Below are 20,066 nucleotides of genomic sequence, written 5' to 3'. Positions count from 1 at the left end.
CTTTGTATCTCAGAGAAATCTATACAACCAATATTCATCTTTCTTGACTGTCACCTGAGCCCCTTCTACAGGATTAACCAAGTACCAGAGTATCTAGTCCAGATTCACCTTCTACAAGCCTTGGAACATTGCCAGAGAAAACTTAGGAAGCTAGGTATTTGCAGATAATTCTTTTGGTATTTTAGTGGTTGACACAGTATAGACACTGTTTTGGTACTCACTATTTCAAGTATTACAAAGCATCAGTCTTTATTATCACTCACTTTATTATCTCTCACTTCTGTTGAGAATGCTAATTTTGAACAGATTTCACAGCACGAAAGCCAAGTTTAAGCAAGGCTTCTGTTGTGTCTGCTAATGCTGCCTATTCCACAAGGCAGCGCTGTAGCACTCTAAAGACTTGCTACTCTTTACCTTGTAGTAAAACATCTTATCTTAAATGTGTGGGATAACAAACATTCATTCAGTTATCTTCAATCATATGAGGGATGTGAGGGAAGGGGAGAAGTGCAACTCCTATATATATGGGTAAATCTGCTCTACAGTCTTGCACATACAAAACAAGTTGAGGTTTTCTTCATAATTACAGAAACTAAAAAAAAACAACTTCAGAAGTAATTGGAGACTATTTCCTTAGTTTACGTAAAGACAAAAGTAATGATCATATAGACCACATAGATATAGATCATGTATTTTTTTTTTTACTAAGATAAAATTTAACTGAGATTCCTTAGTAATCCCAGACAATGTGATAGGGATATACTTGTGATATAACCTGCCTGTTAAACTTGTCCTACATAGTTATCTACAGCCTTCTCCATTTTGGTCAATATATACCTGTTATTTTTCATTACCATAAACTTGTAAATCACCAGCAGAAATTCTTCCTTACAAACACAGGAGGAACATACGATCGTGGATCCAAATCACGCTACACAGATGATGCAACTAACTTCAAATACAGTGCTTTATTCCTCAGTGTTTACAGCTGTTAACAAAAGTGTCTCTCTCAATTCCTGAAAAAAATCCCCAACCTATTTTTCAGGTCTTGAACAAGACAGTGTTCATCTAGGTATTCACTAAGTGTGACTAAACACAAAAATACTCACAAACATATATATGAAAATCTTTTACTCACAACGGAATTTTTGAAAATACTTTTTTCCAAGACAAACAAAACTTGAGGTTGAAATCAATTATTCTCATGGTGTTATTGCATCATTTGATAAACTAAAAGCATACATTCTGACAAAAGAGGACAGCAAAGGATACCTCTATGAAATGTGGTGGTGCTTACTTTAGTTTTCAACTCCTGACTTCAAATTTAAAATTATTTAAGAAAAACTGAAATTTTCTTTTTTAAGAAAAAAAATCTTAACCTATTTAAATGTCCATCTTTTACATGGTTTACACACATATAATTGAAATATGATATTGAAATAATTTAACTGTTAGAATTCAAATGGGTATGGACCTGGTTCACTCGACGATTTACTTCATTCAGAACTGTCCTGCCTACTACAAACAAGATGAACTGATGAGTGTAAAAATACCAACGCACATGCACCTTCACATTTACAACAATTCAACTAAACTGGTGCACCTTTGCATCCTAAGACTAACAAAATCTTTAAGCATAGAGAAGTAGTTTGATTTTCCTTGTGTATTTCCCTGGTGAAGCAACATGCTTGACTGTTGATTACTTGTAACAAAAAGTAACATTGGGATGAGCAAACAGAATTTTCTCTTAAGGCTTTGGTAGTTAAAAACTACTATCCATTCTTTTGCTGACCAGTACTTCAAGGCCAGCAGTCTCACTTGGTATGTCATCAGTTTCTGAGCTATTCCAGAGTATTAAGCAAAAACCATGCTCAAAATCAAGAGAACCAGTACTATGTTCCCATGTGACCCATGAGGGTCTCCCCATAAAAACTGCAGAGGCTGCCAAGGGCTTTAGGCCACAAAGGAGCATAGGAAAAAAAAAACAGCAAAGGAACTATATTGCTAGCAGCTGGGTGACATTTAGCCATTATTGCAAAAGTTCACATCCAAGCTAACATGTTCAAGCCAGGAAAACTCCTGCCTCTTTTTGTCAGGCACCTGCTGTAACCCTAAAGCCTGGGTAAGGTCATATCTATCACATTAGAAGCAGCATTCTCAGGCAAACTATGATCAGAGAGGACATAACAGGCAAAAAACTTTTGAAGGTTATCTGAATTAAAATTTCAAATTAAAAAGTTGGTGATGGATAGTTAATAAAAACTGCACAGGTTTTTGAAAGAGATAATAATTTGATTTTGAACAGAGCTTTACATTCATGCATAAAGCCGGCAATGAAACAGGACATGATGCATGTGTTTATGAAGGTAAAAAAAAAAATCTTTAAAGCATACCAATGGACTCCAATAGGAAATTTGTGCAGAAAGAACTTGTAACTGTGAAACATAAACCCAAAATCAAATCCTAAAGTTCAACCTGCAGTTAAGCCTATAGCTACAGGTGCTTCAAGGCTGCCACATTATTTAATCAACAGATACCCCCAGGCTTATCAGATGCCTTTCTGAATCTCTCTGTAGTAAACTGACCCTGATAAATGTTGTCATGAGTATGTACTCAGGCATCATCCCCCTGTTCCACCTCTGTTGTCAGGAGAGGCCTCACAGCAGGGGAGGAGATCTAAAAGTCACTGGACAGCAGAAACTGTCTTCTTTAAGTGACAGTTCTAAATTTCTGTCTACATATATTTACAGCCATAATTGTGTGACAGCTAACTCCTTCTAGAGTAACACTGAACGAGGGAGAAGGCACCCATACTGTATCAAGACAGAGATTCTTTCAGATTGGCAGAGTGAGAGAGAGAAATCACTGAGGAAGGCTGACTGCTGTATGAGATGTCATTAACTGGGCAGTTTGTGACTCCCAAACACAGAGCAGACAGGGGAGGAAAAAAAAAAAAGATGGGAGAAGAAGAAATGGTATGATTTTTCTTAAGAAGCTCAGCTTATTCAAACTTTATGTCTCAAGGCTGATTCAGAAGGATATATACATGAATTCTTACCACACATGATGGCTGCAGGTTTTCTGCCCAATCTGGTCTTAAAATACTTTCATGAAATGCCAATAAAATGGAATAAGACCCTATCAAAACTCACCATGATTCTGAGTTTACAGTACATGTTCAGACCTTCAAATAGTCTCTAATACATTATGACCATAAAAAACAATCTGATTTTATTAGTTTCTGTAAGAGTATTAATTCAGAATGTTAATTTAATGTGAAGTTCTGGAAGAATAATCCAATCTAACTGAATAATTTTAACCAAAGCCTTAAGGATTTCAACATTTGAAATTAAAATTCACTTGCATGTCCCACATGAAAACTAGATGCAGAGAAAAAGCCTGAAAACATTCTAGAGTCTTTTAAAAGTGGTTTCATCTGGTTCTTTGGCCTATTTTGTTGGTTTTTTTTACACAGCATTTTGGAGCAGGGGAGTAGATATGCAACATGCAATAACTAGAGAAGTCTGAACATTAGTATATTTTTGTTTGTTTAGAAAGGGTTTTATTCAGTTTTCTGAGGCTTATTTTAAATAAAATGACATAAAAAACACCATATAAGCAATATGAAAAACAAGGACTTTAGTCATCACATTTTAGTATAAAAGCTCTGTTAACTAAAAGGACTCAATGAGAACATCAGTTGGTCTAATGCAATGATTCATATGGTCATACTTAATTCTAACCTAAGCCCAAATCAACATACCTAATGTCTAATACCAGTAAACACCACCACTATATTTTGCCAGTTATTCTGTTAAGATTTACAGTACTTTAGTATCTTCGGTATCCTCCTCTTCCACCATATGGATCACTATAGCCTCCCCTGCCACCATAACCTCCCCTGCCACCTTGGAAGCCACCTCCACCTTGGAAGCCACCTCCACCCTGGAAGCCACCTCCACCCTGGAAGCCACCTCCACCTCTCCCACCACCTCGGAAACCTCCACCTCCTCCTCCTCTACCCCCTCCACCCCCCCAGTTGCCCCTTCCACCACCACCACCACCTCCCCAGCCACCTCTTCCACCACCTTCTTGTCTTTTTTGCCACGGAGGCATTTCAGGAGGAGGTGGTTCAATCTCTGTTGGTCTGCCTCCACGATCCGGTACTCTCCCCATCAGAACCTATATGGAAAAATAGGTCATTTCGAGTTAAAAAATAGTATTAATAACTTGAAGAGACATTGGATTCTTCTGCTATGGACAGAAAACCACTTCCAGCTCTTTTAAGGAAATATGGCCTCTCAGTGAGATGCTTGACAGCAGAATCACTATTCCCTGTGCTTGTAACACCACAACAGAGCTTTGAAAGTGTTCTCATTTTCCACCTATAAACAACGTAACAGCTAGCTAGCTCATATTATTTTTGTGACATTTTTATGAAGAACACTACACACAGGTGAAGTATTAGTATTGCAATAAGCAATGTACATCATTCATACATAATACATATGAATACCCAAATATATATATTCATATAGAAATGATTCCTTATGATGTGGCTCTGCTGCTTAACTCTCAAAGTTCAAGTTCAAACCTAATCAGCTGGCAAAAAAACAGATTGTCAAACTAATGTGCAACTCTCAAAGGAGTGGGTATTAGCATGAAATAAGAGAGACTGTACTGGACAAAGTTACACAAAACGTTAAGTTGAAAAACAAAGAGGTATCTGAGTAGGGGTTTTTGTTGTTGTTTTCATATTTTCTAAACTGTGTGATTAATGTTTACATTCTCTGGTCAGTCCCAGGCACTCAAACTAAAGTCCTCTCAAGAAAGAAAACAACTTTCTCTGAGATCCTAAAATACTTAAGACATTTCAGTGTCTTTCGGTTCAAAACATATTAAAGGGTATCTAAATGAGGCAGAAAACTTTAGAAAAATCTGTAAATACAGGATTAATAAAGCAGGTTTAGTCATCTTTTGAATGTCATTGCTTGCAAGCTTCAGCTTTTATCACACACAAGAAAGGAGTACCATGTTGATTTATTACTGTAGCCAAACCAAATAATTTTATTTTGCAGGAAAATGACATTTCTACCAAAGTTTTTGTGATTTATAATACACTGATGAACTAAGAATGCTGGTTTGCAAACCAAACAACACAGTCCTGACAACAGGTAGCCCAGGAACTGATACCAGAAATACTGACACATACCCTTAAACTTGAGGGTGCAGTTCCACTGAACTCAGGAGGTCATTTACAAACAAACCCCCCTGCACATGCGCACACATGAACACCCCCACCACTGTTCCTTCTCATCCACACCACTGTTTCATCCTGTTGCATGACTGACTGTGTAGCAAGATAAAAAAAGAAGTTGCTGCAACATTCACTGGAATACTGCAAACCTTCTTAACTGGAAAAAATGATATGAAAATGCTAAGCAAAGGATATAGTTCCGGAATTACTTTTGATAGGTCTGTAAACTCCCATGTCCTTTTATCACATCCCAGAAACAAAAAGTATACCTTGTTGATAGCACAGACGGTATTTTCCCGTGTTGAACCACTACTTGTTCTTATGATCTTGGATAAATCTTCTCGAGCAGCAAGCAGGTGAGCTAATGTAATAGTTGACTTGGGAGATAATGCATAGCGCTTGGGCTGATAGATACGTGCAATTTCATCTGTTTTTACCTAAATGATAAAATCAAACACAACTTACTTGCTATCCATAAAACACACCAATTTACTGTAAACCATGTACTGCTCTCAGTAAATTTCAATCTGAACATGAGGTATAGCTTTTGTAAATATAGGATTACCTTACAAAATACAGTACCAGTTATTTTACCAATTCTCTTCATATTGGTGGAGCTATTAGACAAAAAGTACTGCTGATTATGTATAATTGATGCTGAAACTTAGCATCATTATAAGAGAAACTCCTCTATCCACTGGCATAAAACAGATACTTTAATGTCTTCCAACATGTCTACAGATTAAAACTTAAGAGTCCACACTGCTCTCTCAAGAGCTTTACATAACCATATTTAAGAGATCACTTCTAAATGTGATGTTAAGAGCGTAGTTTCAAAGTAAGGTAAATTTGTGGAAACTTGAAAATGTATTAATGCAGCAAAATACTTGTGCAAGCCATGAAAAAGTGAGACCGAGAAGGGCAGAAAATAAGATTTTTTCAGGCATACTTTGAAAAAAGTTTGTTTAGCGAAAAAGAAAAATAAATACACTTTCTGGGAACATCTAGAATAATCTTCAGAGCAAAAAAACCATTTGATCTTGGCTAGACCAGACAACAGGTGCTGTTCCTTTGACTTGACTGTTTTGCTAGGTAATTACTGCACCATTTATGGACTCATTTCAGTCTGCAAACTTACCCCTCTTGGGGACTGAACAAGTTAAAAAAATAAAGACTAAAAATGCCACACCATCCAAATCAGAGAAACGTATCAATACCTATTTAGAGGTGGGGAAAATGGCAAGCTAATAAATAAATTAAAAAAGACAACAATTTGCCTCTTGGCTTAAAAAAAATAAATCCAAAGTATATCAATGCCAAAACATATTCCATCCCCAAAACTGTCTTGAAGAAGTCATGAACAAATATTCCTGCAACATGAATAGGGGAAAAAAAAAGATTAAAAATAATATGTAATTTTGAATTAATATGTAACCTTTTTATTTCTGTAACTGCACATATTTCACATCAATAGTCTTAAAAAGACAGAAAAATGAATAATGTGACTATCATCATTAAAAAGCTCTTTAAACTATTTTTCTGTTGCAAAAGTGCATTCATTGTTTTTCACATTGTTTGAATGGAACAATAGCAAGTGACTCAAATTTTAGTCTGCTTAAGTTAGTCATCAGTTAACATCACCTATATTTTAGAAGTATCCTTTACATTTGAAGATACATAATTGTCTTGGTACAGCTGTAAGGAAGTTATGCACGTAGGAACAACTCCTGGTTTCTGTGAACTAAATGCCCCCCTCTTCCTTTCTTGCAGCATAAAAGCATTCACAACCCTGTCAGAAAATACATAGTGAGCCATTCCAAAAAAGCACAGCAGCATCTAGACTCAGTCTAGACTCATCTAGACTTTAGTATGCATGTGTCAATGACAAATTGTAACACCACGAAGACTTGTAACAATCCATACTTTCAGTAAGCTTTTCAAGTTTTAAGGTTTAACCACCTTAAGCATTCTACCTTTGGAAGGAAAGCTGATCTCGCAACTCATGAGCAAAAGCATCTGTCTCCAGCTTCTCACATGTATATTCATCAAATTACAAACCTGGTGTATCTTATCTCTCCATTCTTTTGGAGAGAAACAAGATCTATTTCTAGATCAGAAATATCAGACTATCATGACTATTTTTTAATATACAGTTTTAGGAAATAGTACAAATGAAATGATCACAATTAAAATGATACCAGCAGGGCAAATCCAGGGAGCGCTCTGGAATTTTTAGCAACCTGAAAGATTAAAGTAATTGTGTGATTGTCTCACACAAGCTGCTATTCAAACAACCTGTTCAACCAACCAGCTGTTCACTCAGTAGCACTGAATGCAAGATAGGCAGCAGTTACTGTAATTTCAGTGACTTTATGAGCAGTCACTTTTTGCACCCGATCTCTGTTAAGGCCCAGTGTTTGTCTTCCTTTTGTATCTGCATGAGAAATGCTGAAGTTCCCTCCTAATTTACATGATAGGAGGGGGTTAGATATAGAAAATAAAAAAGGGAGATTCAAACTTATTAAAGTGAGAAACCCCAACAGAGGATGCTAGAATGTCTAACTGTGCAGCTATAAGCAGTCAAAGAGAATGGACTGTACCATCTGATTAAATCCTTCCCCTTCCTCAATACCTAGGATTTGAATATTACAACCCAAGATGAGAGGCTGGAAAAAAGACAACAGTAATGAAGTGTATTTACATGGTATGCATATTCTGTAGGAAGACCAGGGAACTGTAGCCGACTCCCACCCACAGGAAGCGAAGACAACTTTAATTTACCTTTGCTCTATCAGACCAGCCAAAAGATTGTACAGTCACATCGAGCCTCTTCATTAACATGCGTCGTCGACATTCGTACTCACTCCGAAGAGCATCATTGATTTTTTCCAATCTTTTCTGCAGTGTTACAATAAAAAAATTCAAACACTCAAATATATAAAGTTATAGAAGTTAATTCAAAGTTAACCCCATTCATCAAGTAAGATGTTTATTCCTAGGTGACCACTATAAACTACATTATATAGATGCTACTATATAATCCAACAGTAGTATGTATATAGAAAACATTTCGAAAGTTAATAATGGATGAATCAACACAAGGTCTGTTTTATAATGTTAATTCTGGAAGTATTTGATTATCATAGTTAATACTTAGCAATTGAATTTTAATACTTAGCAACAGAACAGTGACTACAAAATAGGCAAAGTTAAATGAAGCTGTATGCATTAATTTTGAACATCCTGTTAAATACTGAAAATAAATGGAGAAACTTTTCTTTACCACTTGGTCAGAATTCAGAGGTTTTGTTAGCAGTGATTTCCCCACATGTTTGTTTTGAACTTTTGCAAGAATGTCCTTTATCTGAAACAAAACACATGCATCTCAGAACACAAATGATATTTAGATTTATTTCAGCCCAATTCTTCACAATCACATTTTGCTACTCGTAAGATCAAACACAGCAAATCTGTTTTAGCAGACTCACAAAAGCAGGTACATATCTTCTGGCTTATGATCCATTATAAAAAGATTTCCTGAAGACTTGCATAAAATTACCAACCTCTACACAAAAATATTTTATGTCATGTTGCTTCTCCTGATAATAGAACAAAGCTATACAGCAAATTTATCAAATGGATATAGAAAGTAGGACTAGTTAAATTACTCGTTTTACACAGTACCAAATGTTCTAACTACAACAACTGGAAGCTAGCAGTTCTGTTGCAAAATGCTAGACGGGGCTACAAAATCTGGTGACGGGTGCTAGTAAGAAAGGCAGTAGAGATGATATGTATGCAGTCATTCTCTCAAATTTTGCTCTAATCCTATAATTGGCTGCAGCTAACATTATGTTTAAGACTTTTGCATTCACTCCAAATCAACCTTGCTTATACTTCTTCCATTAGCTCTTGCCCTGAGCAATCCCATCCAGAATGCTCTCTCTGCCTCCCAATCACCACTGCATTCTCCTCTCTCATTACAAGAAACATCTACCTCCTCTTCTTGAGTGAACTTCCTTTGGTACAGCTCTTCTAAAACCATTACCACGAATGCCTGCAACACTTGTACGTATCTTGCCAGCCAATTGATTTTTCAGCTGGAGTAGACTGCATGCATAATACTGTTCCGGCAAGTTTCGTATACAGTCTGATGGGGAGAAGAACTACATCTTCATTTGTTTTAGTAAACAGAATCATAGAATAGAATCATAGAATCAACCGTGTTGGAAAAGACCTCTGAGATCACCAAGTCCAACCCTTGATCCAACACCACTGTGGTTACTAGACCATGGCACTAAGTGCCACATCCAGTCTCATCTTAAAAACTCCAGGGACGGTGAATCCACCACTTCCCTGGGCAGCCCTTTCCAATATCCGATTACTGTCTCTGTAAAAAATTTCTTCCTAATATCCAACCTAAACCTCCTCTGGCACAGCTTAAGACCGTGCCCTCTTGTCCTACTGCTGGTTGTCTGGGAGAAGAGACCAATCCCCACCTGGCTACAACCTCCTGGCAGGGAGTTGTAGAGAGTGATGAGGTCTCCCCTGAGCCTCCTCTTCTCCAGGCTAAACAACCCCAGCTCCCTCAGCCTCTCCTTACAGGGCCTGTGCCCCAGTCCATTGCCAGCCTTGTTGCTCTTCTCTGGACCTGCTCCAGCACCTCAATGTCCTTCCTGAAGGGCCCAGAACTGGATACAGTACTTGAGGCATGGCCTCACCAGCCCTGAGTACAGGAGAAGAATCACTTCCCTGGTCCTGTTGGCCACACTGTTCCTGATCCAGGCCAGGATGCCATTGGCCTTCTTGGCCACCTGGGCACACTGCTGGCTCATGTTCAGCTTCCTGTCAATCCAAACTCCCAGGTCCCTTTGTGCCTGGCTGCTCTCCAGCCACTCTGTGCCCAGCCTGTAGCGCTGCAGGGGGTTGTTGTGGCCTAAGTGGAGGACCTGGCACTTCACCTTGTTGAACCTCATCTCATTGGAATCAGCCCATCTCTCCAGCTTGTCCAGGTCCCTCTGAAGAGCCCTCCTGCCTTCCAGCAGATCAACACTCCCCCCCATCTTGGTGTCATCTTGCAAATTTGCTAATGGTACACTCAATCCCCTCATCCAGATCATCAGTAAAGACATTAAACAGGACTGGGCCCAACACTGATCCCTGGGGGACACCACTGGTGACCGGCTGCCAACTGGATGCAGCACCGTTCACCAGCACTCTCTGGGCCCGGCCCTCCAGCCAGTTCCTAATCCAGCACAGAGTGCCCCTGTCCAAGTTGCGGGCTGTCAGCTTTTTCAGGAGTAAGCTATGGGAGAAAAATTATAATTATGGGGAATCAAGTAAAACAAGACTAAAACTAGTGTTAATTTTCTTTTATATGTCAAAAGAAGGATTAAGGTAGTGCATGATCTACAGTAAAACCTGTAGCTTGGGAGAGCCATTAGATACATCTGCAAGAATTATAAGACTTCATGTAGGCACACAGGCATTTACATTACATTTATCATAAAGGTATGGTTCAAAGCTCAGTTTTGAGCTCCATATACTACAGAAATATCATCCCCAGTGATTGCTAAACTAAGGTGTACATATTTTGTTATTTTACATCACCTCTGGGCAGCACTGACAAGTTAAAAACACAATACCTCAGGAAAAAATATTGTGCAGTGTGCAAATTATGGCAAAACAGTATTTTGACTCCAGCAGAAAAGATGGCTTAGTAGTATCTGAAAAGCAGTCATCTAATTATTGTAATATTCCCTGCTGTTATATTCCATTCGTATAAAAACCCACATTAAAATAAGAGGTAAAGTTCAGTTCCATTTACTCTACTGATGCCCAACACTCCTCTTTCTCTGATAATTTTTGCTTCTCTACAACCTTTATTTTCTTTACAAAAAGCACTCCAGGGTTGTCTGTCCATCTCCTAAATGTAGCCAACTTTTTTTTGATTTTGCTGAAGCACGTACATGGTGCCTCTCATATTCCACTCCAAAATTCAAATGCACCTAAGTGCAAACCTTTTTTGAATTTATACAAATGTCTGAAGAATCAAAATCTAAAGTTAATAATCAACAATAAAACAAGATCAGTATGACAGCAAGAGATGAAGAAATCAGTAATGAGTATAGAAGAAGGAATGAACAGCAGATGAATTAAAAATTCTACTGGGTAAGAAGTGTCTATCCATGTACGATTAAGGTCAGAAATATAACCTCAGAAGTTCTAATGAGCTGAAAAGAAGACAGTCTTATCAACATGAGACTGGCTGCTGGAACAAAAAACCAACACAACAAAACAAAAACAAATCCTCAATGTAATTTGCAGCTAGAATGTAAAAAAAGATCTGAAGACCAGTGATGCTGAATATTATCTAAAGATTAGAATTACTGCAAGTCACTGAGCTCCACATACAAAAGCCATACATTGTGCCACCACAAATCTATCAGCACTGCATACTCCTGACTCCTATAGACTGAAAAATTAAAGGAAGTTTAGAAAGAACAATTAAGGAAGATAATAAATGAAAATCGGAAGTAAAAGAAACAAGACCAGCTAAATAAAACAATCCTTTATTGACTGAGAACTACCCCCAAATTTCTGCAACCTCTTCTTTTCAAGTTAAAGAGAATACCTATGTAATTTTTCTCCAGTACTGGTTTACTAATCAAGGAGCAGCTAAGGAAGAATCTTTTCACTGGTGAACTTGTCCATGTTTGTGACACACTGTAAAGTCATACCCAGATTACTGAACCTCCACTTTACTCCTCACTCCCACCAGCAGCCTCATGGGGAAATCCTATTACTATAACAGTGAAATAAGCTGAGCTGCCTTACAGCTGCAGAGTACATTGTCCAGCCTTGACTGGTGACAGAGCTATGAGCACAAGGACTTTGACATACACTTGTCTGCCAGAGGACAAGAATACAATAAATATGAGACTCTACGCTATAAACCACATTCCCAAACATGACAGTTGCCCTAGATTAAGAAGGATAAGCGTGAGTTTAAAAAAACCCACCACAATACCAAAAGCAGCGCCCAGATAAAAGAGCAGTGAAAAAATACTCAAAGAAATGCAAAACAAATTGTCACAGCCAAATCATCCTCAAGTTTTCACACATTCAGCTGTAAAAAAGCAAACCAAATAATTAAAACTAGATGGAGATGAGTATACTTGACTATTCGACATACTGTGTAATCAATGACCTTGGTAACACTAAATATTTATGAAATTGCTTTGGAAGTTCACACACTCTCTAAAAATTGAATGAAAATAAATCAGCTGTTGGATCTGTTTGAGACAAAAATACCAACTTCAAAATCTGCTATATAAAAATACACAGTTATTCTACTGTTATCAAAAAAGCATATCTTTATGTATTGAACATGACATTTTTCACTTGTTTGTAATTTTGTACTCCTTTAAAAGCATTTAGCTCACATTTAATTATCATGTTCAATATATTTATTAATTATCATTATCCACTGTCAAAACACAGTAATTTTTGTTTAACACCTTTTGCACAGATAATCATGTATACATGCACCTCCAGGGTTTCTAAGATTTTGAAAAATCCTGACCTGGAGAGAGGCATAATTTTATTATTTTAAGTTAAACTATTAACATTTTAAGGAAAGAATATTGTCCTAATTAGTCATAAGGTGTACTGCACAATTGCAGAAAGATCACCTAAAATCACAAAATAATTTTAACCATCCTCTGCCTCTCTTCCATATACCTGCAGATAACTGCAGTATTTATCTAACTTTAAATACATTTTTGTTTGACCTTTATATCTGATGAACAGGACAACTCTTTTGTTTTGTTCCCTGAAACTACGTAATAAACTACGTAAATACTCCACTGTACAGGCATCATTACAGCTGTAAAATTACTACACACCAACAGTTAAAAGCAACATATTAATTTAAATATTAACAAATTCTAGGAAATGTACCCAAGTATTTTAAAAAGCATTCTTCTCATACTTCACTTAAATGTTATTTTAGCTTAGTTTTGATTTAGTTTCTTTGGTAATATTTTATAGTTTTTTTTCATTCTCTACTGATACGTAAAAAATAGGGAACTACTTTTCACATATCAGAAAGCAAATTACTTGGGCAAAAAAATTTTAGAAGTCTTTTGAATAGCATAACTTAAGACATTTTTCAGCTAAACAGTATTCCAATGTAACTTTGTAATTAGGTGTAAAATTCACACTATCTTGACTGGAAAAAAGCCAGATGTGAGCATGAGTTAAAAAGCACAACATTGGCATAAACTTTTCTGAATCTTTAATCAGATTCAGAATCTTTAGAATTTATGGGGCTTTTGGCACTAAATTTCAGAATGACTCCTAGAGTTGCCCTTTACAAACACACTTTAAAAGGGAACAGCACCTTAAAAAACTAAAAAATTGCTATTAGTTTTTCATTTCTATACAATAAAATAAAATATATTTAGTGGTAGAAGGCTGTAATACTGTCAATTTCTCTCTCACATTTTCCTATGTATGTTGATAACCACTATCCCAGTTAACGACAGGAGATGCAGAAGATATTAGCTATGACTGTATATTCAAAGTTTGAGCTACTACGAAACTCAGTTTGAATGAAGAAAGCAATTCTCATTTTATACTAGTCTTTTAAATAGACTAAAAATTATTTAAAACAATCAATGTTCTAACGTTCCATACCAAAACACAATGTGTGATCTGTCCCTTTGGTAGATTGCTGCTGCACAGCCAAACTACGCTCAGAACTACTCCCACAGCTACTGAGAATGCTGAAGATGCTAGACAGAGACAAAGAGCAGACATGTTGAAATGCTACAGATACAATAAATACATACACTAGATCACTATGTAAGTTTCTATTATGAGTGATATAATACTAAAAATCAACAGTGCAACTTTATGCAGAATCTAATTAAATCAAAAGGCACAAAATATTTGCAAAAATATTTTGCAATCATTTCATGTGAATTTTTGTGAGAATATTAAAAAAGGTAACAAAGGTGCTCAAAAAAATGTTTACAAAGCCAATGAAGTTTAATTGGTGGTATTACCTTTCTAATGCAGCTATACCTATAAATGTAGGTCTCTAACTCTATAATGTATCAAAATAACTCTGAACCTGTCCTATATTAAAATAATGGGTGAAGGACAAGTGAACAGATAGTAGAAATTCTACAAAATCTAAGAGGTAGGAAAAAATCCTTTGTTTATAAGGGATGAAACGTAGAGAAAAATTTACACTATTAATTTAGAGGCACAGAAGATGAACAAACTACTTTTGCTGCATTTCTAGAGACTCTGAAGTGAGAACAAGTGGTATAACCACTACGGAACTGACAGACCTTAAAACTACTGGAAAATAGCCCAGACAGTACTATTTAAAAAAATAAAATAAAAAAAGATAACATGCTTTAAAGATTCTGTTCACTTCAGTACTTCTGAAACCATAACAGTTTACACACTGTGACAGCAACACTACACACACAATTGAAGCCTGTGGTCTTATCTGATAGGAAATCTCAGACTTTGCAAAAGGTGGCAGATACCAGGTGTCTAATAATTCAAATAAAATCTTCTAGAATCACTACCCGTGTATGAATGAACTGGTGCACCAGGTCTGGTCTTGCTGTCCCACAACTGCAGAACTAGAGTCCTATCCCCATAATGGGATGAAAGTAAATCTGTACCTGACAAGTGAAGCAAGGAAGGCCACTGGCCATGGCTGCAGCATACAACACAGGAATGTAAACACAGGTAACACCCACAGAGGGAGATCAGCAGTAGCAGGCCAGTTTAAATCAATTAGTTATTAGCTGTAACTCAGACATTTTAATTCTCAGATAACAGTGCTAGAATTGTTTCTTCATCCTTTCAAAAACACATAACAGAAAGACTAAAGATTTCCTTAGAACTAAATAGATCAAGCAAAGTTAATAGTGCAGGAATAGGCATTTTCATTGTCACCTTAATTTTTATAAGTAAAAGGTTTTGTCTTGTCAGGCTAAAGACATAAAGATGTAACAAAACCAACCCCTCTTAAGGGGGGGTTGGTCACCTACTCTCTAAAGAGAGAAATAATACTAGAGAGAAATAAAAGCAAAACTTTCAGCTGTCTGACACAAAAGATAAATGCCACCTCAAGAGCCTATTTACATTCTGCAGTAAGGAAATCAGACTAAAGATCAAGACAGTGAAATGAATTAGAACCTGGAGGGACACTACACAAAGAACTATCCTGTCGAATAAGGTTTAAGGTGGCTGACTTTTAATATGGTTGACTACTGGCAATTCAGGCATTTTCATCCTCTTCTGCAACTAAAGCAATGGCACTAACAAATCAATACTTGCAATTAAGAAATTGACAAACTAAAAAGAACTAATTTAAATTTTGGATATTACATTTAAATACATGCCAGAAATAACTAGAGGTACACAAATGCACAATCAGTTATTACCCAAAAATCTTCTGCTTGCTGCAGCACATTTGAATGGGTAAGAGGAAATCTGACACCTTAAACTTGCATGGCAAAGTATGTCTCATTAAGTAGATGGCAACCTCAGGGAAATGCTGAAATACTTCACCTCATAACTAAAACAGTTTAACTTAGAACACTAAGCTGGATTTCAGAATTAAAATTCCCTCACATTTGTCAGGTAGGGCTTTTACAGACAAGACTGCTGGACCCTTAACTCTAGGATGAATGCTTACAGAGATAATGCTTATAGTTTAGCAATAGAGAGAACACATAAAAGCCCATACCTTTTGTTCCACATTGGTTAACAAGGGAGGAATACCAGAAGACGAGGAGTTTGGCAGACCCAGTGCATCGCAAATAGCTTGCACTTCCTGAATAATTTCACTGTGCTTTTCCAAATGAGAGCCTTTGATTTTCTTGCTGTGCAGTATCTTTAACGCCTGAAGTTCTGTACTTAGAAATACTAAAGAGAAAAGTGTTATAATGGCAGATTTAGAGACATAAATAATTCTGCATCCACATTCACATATACACTTAAAAGACAACCATGATAGATGGAAGACTCTCAGTTCTCTTCTGGACAGGTTAGTATCAGTTTCCTATTCTTTACCTAAACTCCTCTCACCTGACTTCCTACATTCAGTCCACAAATTGCATTTAACTGCTCAACTCACTTCCACCACCAGTTCCTTGGCTAGTTTTGTATTATCACACTGGTTCCTGCTGCCACTCCTTTGTCCAGCTTAAACTTTGACTTTGCTTCTCTCAATCCTGCTTTCACTGCTTTCAAATCACACAGCACTTCTGTTCAAGCTGTGCAGAAACCTCTCAGAAAAGCAGGAAGCAAGGTCTCAGTTTAGGTGAACTGGAACTGGATCAAGAGAAGGATCAGGAGGCCTCAGTAGGTTGAACCATAGTTTGAAAACAAATTTTAGTTTCAGCTAAACCAGTTTTCTAACACTTTTCTATTTTCCACTTCTGCACAAGTGAGCTGATGTGTGCTTAGCTGAGCTGCAATGATTGTACACATCAATTTAAAGACACATATAGAACTCTTCAATGTAAATCATACAGTAACGATAAGGCATGCACGTAAAATACTGTATTATAGATGGGAAAAATGGTAACTACTTACACAGGAGTTTAAGACAATCTTCTTTCCCTCTTAATCTGTCCTTGATGTCTCCAGATATAAGTGATGAATATGGACAAGCCATTTCTCTCAGAAAGCCACTCATCTCAAGCTGGAAGCTCTCTATATCTTTCATACCTATGGAAATAAATGCAAAGTTTATGTCTTTTTACAAAAACATCAAACTGCAATCTAATTTTAACTTATACACTTAAATTGCAGATTTCAACAGCCCAGACAAAGATTAACCACAAACCACACTAGTAACATTTTCTTTTTTTCTTGAAAACGTCCTATGAGCAGACAAGCCTTAAGACAGTGTATTGTACTCATGCTTTGAATGAGGTGAATTCATGTCTCTGAAGACACAAATGCAAACGAACATCCCAAGGAAGTGAACTGTTTATGTCACAAAATAGTGGTCAATGCAGTTAATTTTCTGATGAAGAAACTACAGGAGTCATGAGCCCATTATTTTCAGTTAGTTTTACTACTTTTTTGGTGAAAACATAAGTAATATGAAATGTCATCCAAATTCCAGCACTCAAGAGAAATTATCAGGTAACACTACTGAGCATCTCACATATCTACACACAGTGCTGAATGGAACATTGCATTGGATCAACAAGATGAAAATACCAGGCACTGCAATTTAAGCCATAAAAATATGATTACATGGGTGAATTTCTTTTTATATTTATGTAGACCAAAACCCATCCAAAATAACCTTCTTTTTTTTCTTTTGAAACTATCTTCACAACACAAGACCTTAATCTAAGAGGTACATACACAGAAATATCAGCCTCAGCTTGGCTATCTTTCAATTATTTGTAAACTTCAACACTGTAACTTCATTGTTAGCTGAACAATATGGGTCTAAATCCACTGGACAAATACAAAATTGCTTTACTAAATTTGCATTCATATACCATCTCCTGAAGTGATGCTTTCTTCCATATTGCAAAGTGATTTTATTTGGGAACCTAACCAAACACAAAGCTCAAAAAATTCTGGTGAAGACAATCCATTTTCTGCTGCTTTGTTCAGTGCTTCCTCCTCTAACAGGGCACCCGTGTACCTGCACAGACAGATAAACATTAGCAATAAGAAGCAAGTTTAACATAAAATCTACAGGCTTTTAAATTATTTTACTATAAGCTAGTTAGTAACTACACTTGAAGGAATTAATCCTTGGAAGTTACTTTTGTCAAAGAATAATATAGACTTTTTTTTAAACACACCAAAAAATTATTGGTCATTTAGAAACAAAATAGTTTATCACAAAATAGGAGGCAGGCATTCTCACATGATACGTGAAAACGGACTTTCAACTCTCAGTACATCCTTAATAGAGAACTTAAGTATTAATTCAAATGTTTAGTTAAATTTCCTTCTAATATTAGCAATTCACAGTCCTAGCAAAAAGACAACTGAAAATTAAACTAAATTTTACACCGTTTCTGCTCCGTATCATCCGAAGCACATCCCGGAAGGTCAGCAGGCACCAAAGAGCGAGGTGCTGCCCGACCAGACCGCGCGGCCGCCGCTGTGTGACCGGCCCCCGTGTGCGCCCCCGCACCCACGGCGCGGCCGCGCCCCTCTGCCCTCCCCCGTCACACCCAGGGCGAGCCCCCCGCACCCGTGACCGCGCTGCCGGGCGAGGCCCGAGGCCCAGCCCCACCGGGCCCACCCGGCACCACCGCAAAGCGGGGCCCGTCCCTCCGCCGACCCCTCGCTCCCCTCCTCTCGCCTCCGCCCCCGCCCCCGCCTCCGGCCCGGCCTCCCGCCCGCGGCGGCGTTGCCCCGCTCCGCGCCCGGCCGGGTTTTTCCCGGCCCCCCGCAAGGGAAGCTGCCGCTGTTCCCCGGTTACCCCAGGGCCTCCAGCGCGTCCAAGATGTCGCTCTCCATCGCCGGGCCCGGCGGCAGCTCCCTCATGCCGGCGCCGCGCGGTGCGCGCCCCAAACCGGCCCTCCGCAACCCGCGCCCGCCAGCGCGTTCCGCTGCCGCAGCGCGGGAGCCCGGGCGGGGGAGGCCCCGGGCTGCCCCCGCCCCTCTGCGGGGCCGCCCCCGCCCGCAGCTGCTGCGGAGCCGCCGAGGGCCGCCCGCACGTGGCTGGGGACGAACCTTTCGTGGAGGCCAGGCTGGCTCTGCCTTTCCTCCCGCACTGGGGCCCTCACCCTTCCCCCGGCGGGGCTCGTCTCCGGGCCCTGCGGCTGTGCCGCGGACGTGGCCCAAACCCTGCCCGGTGCATCGGCTCACCCGACACCTACCCGCTCCATTGGGCACCAGGCCCCTGAGAAATGCAGGACCAGGGGAGACCACTGCCACCGTTTGGGCCTCCGGACGTGGCTCATGCCAGGGCAGCCAGCTCTGCAGCCCTTAGAACTGCCCCAGGCCACTCTAGGACATGGTTGAAAAAAGCAGGTTTTTAGGTCTGGACCTCAGTGGTATTTCTGGGATCTCTCAAATTGTGAAATTCTGCCCGAGATGGTGCAGACCTTGTCTCCAGAGCACCTGTAGCCCTGACTTTCCTCGATTCTGCTGTGCTGGTTTTGACTGGTATAGGGTTAATTTTCTTCCCAGTGACTGGTATGGGGCTTCGTTTTGGATTCATGCTGAAAACAGGGTTGACAATATAGAGATGTTTTTGTTATTGCTGAGCAGTTCTTACACAGAGCCAAGGCCTTTTCTGCTTTTCATACTGTCCAATGTGTGAGGGGGCTGGGGATGCATGGGAAGCTGGGAGAGGGCATAGCTGACCACAGGGATATTCCACACTGTGTGGCCTCATGCTCAGTGTATAAAGCTGAGGAGAAAAACGAAGAAGGGCAGTGATGGCATTTGTCTTTGGAAGTAACTGCTGCCTTTGGGGTGGCTGAACATGTGGCTGTCTGCCCATGGGAAGCAGTGAATTAATTCCTTGCTTTGCTTTGCTTGCATGCATGACTTCTGCTTTACCTATTAAACTGTCTTTATCTCAACCTACAGTTAAGTCAAAAGTTTTCTAGCTTTTATTCCTTACTTCTTAACCTATGAGTGTTCTCAGTTTTACTTTTCAGATTCTCTCCCCAGTCCCACTGGTGGGGGAGCAAGTGAATGGCTGTGTGTTGCTTAGTTGCGGGGTGGGGTTAAACCATGACAGTCCTTTTGGGTTTTTTTACTGATGTTTTCCTACATGGGC

The 20,066-nt window shown here is 38.8% G+C and overlaps 1 protein-coding gene across 1 annotated transcript; it reads right to left on the bottom strand.

The window, feature by feature from the left end:
• Positions 1-949: 949 nt before the first annotated feature.
• Positions 950-18,926, bottom strand: FAM98B (family with sequence similarity 98 member B). The gene is made up of 8 exons (XM_051791814.1): positions 18,756-18,926; positions 17,815-17,963; positions 16,889-17,023; positions 16,038-16,216; positions 8,541-8,621; positions 8,039-8,155; positions 5,527-5,694; positions 950-4,182 (listed from the first exon to the last, which is right to left on the bottom strand). Exons 1-8 carry the CDS (start codon positions 18,818-18,820, stop codon positions 3,832-3,834), a joined length of 1,245 nt encoding a protein of 414 aa, XP_051647774.1. The 5' UTR covers positions 18,821-18,926; the 3' UTR covers positions 950-3,831.
• Between the last annotated feature and the right edge of the window lie 1,140 nt (positions 18,927-20,066).

The sequence above is a fragment of the Manacus candei genome, unplaced genomic scaffold, assembly GCF_025592945.1.
Source record: "Manacus candei isolate 608988 ecotype Guabito, Panama unplaced genomic scaffold, ASM2559294v1 h1tg000033l, whole genome shotgun sequence".
Taxonomy (NCBI): domain Eukaryota; kingdom Metazoa; phylum Chordata; class Aves; order Passeriformes; family Pipridae; genus Manacus; species Manacus candei.
This window is presented reverse-complemented; position numbering and strand designations above follow the sequence as displayed.